Source organism: Pseudomyrmex gracilis, unplaced genomic scaffold, assembly GCF_002006095.1.
Source record: "Pseudomyrmex gracilis isolate BER0280 unplaced genomic scaffold, ASM200609v1 scaffold_718, whole genome shotgun sequence".
Taxonomy (NCBI): Eukaryota; Metazoa; Arthropoda; class Insecta; order Hymenoptera; family Formicidae; genus Pseudomyrmex; species Pseudomyrmex gracilis.
The window spans coordinates 8,741-15,250 of NW_018021302.1; the positions used below are offsets into that span (position 1 = coordinate 8,741).

Sequence of the window (6,510 nt, forward strand, 5' to 3'; positions counted from 1 at the left end):
AAGCATCGCAATCATTACATTGCAACTTGTAAATTACGGTTTTTCTTTGTTCACTTTCTACCGGATCTTTGATATTTTTAATACATTGATTTAATTTATTGAGACTTTATATAAGCTAACAAATTTCCATCTTCCCTTTTCAACGACGATTTCAAATTTAATTTATTGAGACTTTATATAAGCTAACAAATTTCCATCTTCCCTTTTCAACGACGATTTCAAAGTCGTTGAAAAGGGAAGATGGAAATTTGTTAGCTTATATAAAGTCTCAATAAATTAAATCAATGTATTAAAAATATCAAAGATCCGGTAGAAAGTGAACAAAGAAAAACCGTAATTTACAAGTTGCAATGTAATGATTGCGATGCTTCGTAAGCCAGACCATGAGACAACTCAAAACTAAGATTTCCGAACACAAAAATCAGATTAATCGTCGCGCGAAGAATTTTTCTGTCGTTACACAGCATAGAATTGATACGGACCACAATTTGAATTGGCAAAATACCAAAAGTTTGGACACAGAATCTTGATCTTTCAAGAGATCCGTTTTCGAGATGATACATATCAAGTTACAAGGTAATTCAATTAACGTCATGTCGGACACTGACAAGCTGAAACGTATTTTTCATATTTGGAAAATTACAAGGTGACATAGTCATTCTCTGTTCGTTTTCAAGTGTTGTGGTGGAGTGGGAAGACCGTTACATGTACAATGAATGTGGAGGAGAGCTGCTCAGTCTGTCGGTTGTCTTCAAAGCGGAAGATGTTTCGCGTCTTCTTGCGTACGACTGACGGTTACTTAATTGCTACTTCTCTTTTTTCCCTCAAATTGAGTAAGTGTTTAGCGTATTTTTTCTGTATCTATATTCTTTATTATCTTCGCGAATAGATCATGTATTCATTGTAAGTTTTTTTTATAAAGAGACACTAAAGAAGATCCTATAGTGAATCGATAGATTTGTGTCTTTTTTTAATTCCTCGGATTAAAGAAGAATTTTACTCAAACATCTGGTCATGTGTAGCTCGTTATTGCCTTTTCCCTATCTTTTTATTTAATTGATTTCTTTATTGCAAATAACAGTCTATAAATTACACAACATTAAAAACATTAGAAATCAATAAGTTTCATAATTTCTTAATTTAGTTTTATAATACAAACATTGATTTTTTAAATAAAATAAATAAAAATTATGTGCGCCAATACGCTTACACAATATAATACAGTACAAATATTTTAAAAAAATTAAAAAAAAAAAGAGATTTGAACCAGTAATACGCAGAGTGATACGCCGAGCGCATTATTTATTGAGCCACACCGCTTAGTTACCAAACTGTCTGAACTTAACGCGCACGGAAAACGCGTTTAAAGTTGGGACTCGTTCCAAATTGGAAGGGGACATCTTTGAAGGTTCTCTTTATAAACCTTTATTTATCACTCAGGAAATATAAAAGGGTCTGTATGATAATCAAAAAAACAAACTCTTTCCCTTTTTTCTTTCTTTAAAATTTAGACAAACTATCTGAGATAAGATGATTGTCGACGATTGGCGATTCCACGACTAATTAACAAATAAGATTTCAAAGTTTTATACTTAGTGAGGAAAAGGGCCCGAATCTTCCGTTACAATTAAAAGAGCTTTACAGGCTCTTAAAGTCTTCTCTCTTCCAGAAATTTTGTATAAAAAGAGCAATTCAGCCGACGCCATCATCAGAGTTCTCTAGAACGATTTTTGAGTAAGAACCCTGCAAACACAAAGTAACAGTTACGTAACATTAATGTTATAATTTCTCACTCAACAATGTAACTGTTACGTACAAGGCATGTTACATTGCAGTTACATCGTTGAGTGGGAAATTATAACATTAATGTTACGTTACTGTTACTTTATGTTTGCTGGGAAGTAAATAGTAAGTACGCGAAGTGCAGTAAAGCTCCGCCGAACAAACAGCGAAGCCATACGGGCACTAGCTACCGGGGAATCCTCCAGGAGCCGAAGAAGCAACCAACCTAACCAAGTAAGTTCTAACAATTATACAAAAAGCCACTTACACTCTTCCAAAGGTTCAACTTTATCGCATCCAAAACTATTCATTAGAATTCATCTTATCTAATTTCCGCGACTAATATTCGGAGGAATCGAAAAATCACTCTTGCAAGCCAATTCAAGTAGCAAATAAATAAATAAATAAGAGCACTTGCTCCTTTTTCTTGAATCGGAAGATCTATTCGCGGTGTTGAGCCGCCTCGGATAGCGTCCGAGTTTTTCCTCTTTCTGGACTTTTTCTCTCTCTCTAGTAATTTATCTATAAAACTGAAATAAAGTCAAGCTTACATTTCCGAAACTCGCGAAGCTGATTTGAAATAACACGATATATAATTACATGTAATTGTATATCAAATTATTCAGGTGGAACCACAGAAAACATCGCGATCGGGAAAGAAAGCTCAGTGCAACCGGCACAACCGGAAGTTGCGCCGAGCTGCCGCCCTCGCTTGAGCCGGACAGACCCATTAACACCGCATCGGACGTAACAGCAAGAAACTGTAACAATAGTGACCCTTTATACATTGATTCCTCCTGCAATAGTAATGATGATACTAATAATAATAACAATGATAACTCGACAAATACATTAGACGAAACAAACGATATCCGCGACATTGACTCCCCGACACATACACATCACCAAATTGATCCGTCAACCTCCCTCGTACTTCCCTATAAGTCCCGATTCTCCCGCAGACGACGGCGTTCCTCAGCCGCACATATAAGTCCGGAAAATTTCAACTCCCTCTCGAACCACCTTTTACCCGCTTCTTCTCGGAATCTACCCTCTCTCCTGCCTTTTCGGAACCCGAGAGTCACGACAATTCAGAGATCGAAATAGAATATGAGTTTCTTTCCCTTCACATAGTTTCTCTCCCTTCTTCCCCTCTTGCCTCTGAATCCTCAGACAAAGAAGAAATAGAAATAGTCGACATCGCAGATGCTCTCTCCTCCTGCGCATCATCCTCTTTCTCGACCGCCTACTATAGAGGATCTTGTTACCTACTTCCTCCGTTCCAATTTCCTAATTCCCGCGAACCAATATGTCCTAAATTTTAACGTGTTAATCTCAGATCAACTCCGACGAAACGTCTTGTTCTCTTCCCCTTTTGAGACCATTCTAGTAATCCTTCCCAACGCTAACTTCCACTACAACGTTCTAAGGTTTTTCCACCATTTCTATCCCCTTTTGTCTACAACTATAACCAAAGTTCCTGCGTACTCATCATGCCACGAATCGGCCTAACATACGCACACTCACAAAAACCCACCGGAGGCCTTCCTCACACATACATGTGCACATATATACATACTCCTATCCCGCCTCCAAATAATAACCCGCCAAAAATTGTAAATTTCACGATACACACTCATCGGATTTTCACTCAATCGTAAAACATATATCTATGCGGATGAATAAATTTGTATTATCATGATTCATTCATTTAAACGACTTCTCATTTCCACATCCTCAAACGATCGCACGGTCTCGTCCTTAGTTATATTAGAGCTAACGCTCTAGACTTAAAAGGGGACCGACGAGCGAGGCTTCACTGACGGAGTAAGATCGGTGCGTGCCGTTGACCCGTCTGTGCAATCAAACTCGACTCTTGCACAACGGGACTTCTGTGTCTACTGTGCAGAGACTTAGAAAAACGACGATTATCTGTTGCACTTTATCATAGCTCGACCGTATCCATGGGTTAGGACGTAACATATTAATATTACGGTAATATTTCTACTATATTAGAGTGTAATATTGCAATGGAAAAGCAATATTATTGTGATCTTACAGTTATATTATGTGCTATGAGAGGTGATAGTATAACATATTGCAATCCCAGTCAAAGTCATGCCGCAAGTGAGTAATCTGACAAGTCAAAGTGAAATACAACAGAGTAGTGTTAAAAAACTAATAAATGTACACGATCATTAACGTAAAAAACACATTAAATAAATAAATTAGTGAAAGTAGATTAGTGAATAGTCAAATTTAATGGCACACCTTGTTTTAAATCTCGAGCACTAAGTGTTGAAGTTTGTGTGTTTTCCTTTGTATATTAAATTCAAAAATTATACAACACTCAGTCTCCTCTTGACTATCTACCTATGCAAGTCATAGACACTACAATATGTTACGTAATATAATATCACCTCCTTTGTTTTGTGAGTAATTTATAGTTTTCTTTACTTACTGTATAGATATTGCTTTATTGTTTAGTACTTTGTTCAGAGTTTATTACTTATACACTCAACATTTTAGCTTCAGATATACATATTTCACTAAAAAAGACCAAACTTCCCAGTCGAAACGTCTGAATTTACTGTATTTTACTGTATTATTTCACACAATAAATTACATTTTTATACAATCAACAACCGTGTTATATGCTCTTTAAGATCTTTTTCTTTTTATATTTTAAATAACAGAGCCGCAATTTCTTTCACTGAATTTAAATAAAATTTGTTTTGTATTTTGTTTTATTCTTTATTATACTTACATGAATAAAACATCCAGGTGTGACGCTGATTTTGTAAATTGCCATACCTGGGATCATAACAATAGAGGAACATGCGATCAGCCAGCCCAATATATTTGCCCAAACAGGATAAACATAATCCTCGTATGATAATGGTTCATAGCCCATTAAACCATAGACAATAATAAACTAGGAAAAGAAAAAATAAGACATTTATAAATAATTAATAAAGAGTTTTAGGCTCTTAAGTTTCAAATTAACAGCGCGAAATTTAAACTTTCACGAGAGCTTTATGCTGAATGTTTGTTGTGAAATAAATAAATATATATATATGTCTATATATATATATATATATATATATATATATATATATATAATGTATATATATTTATATTACACTATATTTATATTACAATATATTTATATTACTCATTTATATTATACTCACGTGTAAATTTTCACACGTGAGTTGAATTAAAATTTCAATTCTTAAATTCATATAGAATGCTATATTTGCATCACTTATATTAGAAATTCTTGTTTATCCCCTTTATCTACTTTAAAATATTGTAAACAAAACATCTCGACCAGGAGTCAAACCTGGAATCTCCGAATTCCAGGGATTTCTCATATAAGTGATAATAAATATAGCATTCTATATGTGTGTGAATTTAAGAATTAAAATTTCAATTCAAACTTACGTGTAAAAATTTACACGTGAGTGTAATATCAACATATATATACAGGGTGTCCCAGAATTGCCGTCTCACCGATCATAGGCAAGAAGAAGGAGTTATTCTAAGACAAAAAGTTCTATATAACTTTGGAAGATTCGCAATAATTAACAAGATATGAAATAATAAAAATCGGCTAATCACCGTGCATCCAGCGTAAAGGGAGCGTAAGAATAGCCTAGTCTTTCGCGTAGACGCGCCGTTGCGTTGGAATGGGAGGAACTAATAGAATAGTATGTGCACCTAAACAGCATATAAGCTGCGTTCGGGGATCGCGCTATCCGCGAGAAAGACTAAGCTGTCCTTACGCTCTCCTTACGCTGGATGCACGCTGATCTTGCCTTAGCGGATCTTTATTAATTCATATCTCGTTAATTATTGCGAATCTTCCAAAGTGGCATAAGACTTTTCGTCTTAGAATAACCCCTTCTTCTTGCCTACGAGCGATGAGACGCCAATTACGGGACACTCTCTATATATACACACACATATACAGAGTTTCTTACTTAACTTTAGCATCCTAAATATCTCGCTCATTTTTTATGATAAGAGGAGGCCGAAAAAGGTCATTATTCAGATCGAGAAGACAAATACTGTAATAAACAAGAACTTTTTAGATTCGTCTTGATCTTGCCTATCATATCGCGAGGATAAACATGTACTTACAGATTTAAAAAGTGACAATGACCTTTAAATCTTTAAAAATATGATTTTGAAAAAATTTTCTGTTTATTACAGTATTTGTCTTCTCGAACTGAATATGAATAATGACCCTTTTTGGCATCCTCCTATCATAAAAAATAGGCGAAATATTTGGGATGCTCAAGTTAGGTGAAACATTCTGTATATATACAGGGTGTCCCAGAATTAGTGTAACATTTCCCGTAAACAGATAGAAAGAGTAAAACTGGGTCGATAAGTCCTATACCATTTTGTTAGATTTGCAATAGTTATTGAGATCTTAATTAACAAAGATCAGCGAATAAGCGTGCATCGGGCTGTCTTACGCGCGTAGGACAGTCCGACGCGCTTCGCACGATTATATTTTAATATGTATATGTTATAGTATATGCTGTTATATTAGCTCCTCCTATACAGGGTGTTTCAGAACTATGGGATCAAACTTCTAGGGGTTATTCAGTGCAACAGTAGAAAACATTTGAGTATAGGGACCCATGTCCGGAAAAGTGTCACTACCGCACTACGGCCCTAAGACGCGTTAAAATTTAGAAAGACGATGAATTGCCT

General features: G+C 35.3%; 1 protein-coding gene across 1 annotated transcript in view; it reads right to left on the reverse strand.

Moving 5' to 3' along the window:
• Positions 1–4,549: 4,549 nt before the first annotated feature.
• The window catches only part of LOC109861383 (sodium-dependent dopamine transporter), a gene marked incomplete at its 3' end in the record, with an annotated part of 46,586 nt that continues 44,625 nt past the window's right edge, over positions 4,550–6,510 (reverse strand). The window contains exon 10 of the mRNA XM_020441008.1: positions 4,550–4,717. Within this exon, the coding sequence (XP_020296597.1) occupies positions 4,550–4,717 (168 nt within the window). The remainder of the gene's footprint in view (positions 4,718–6,510) is intronic.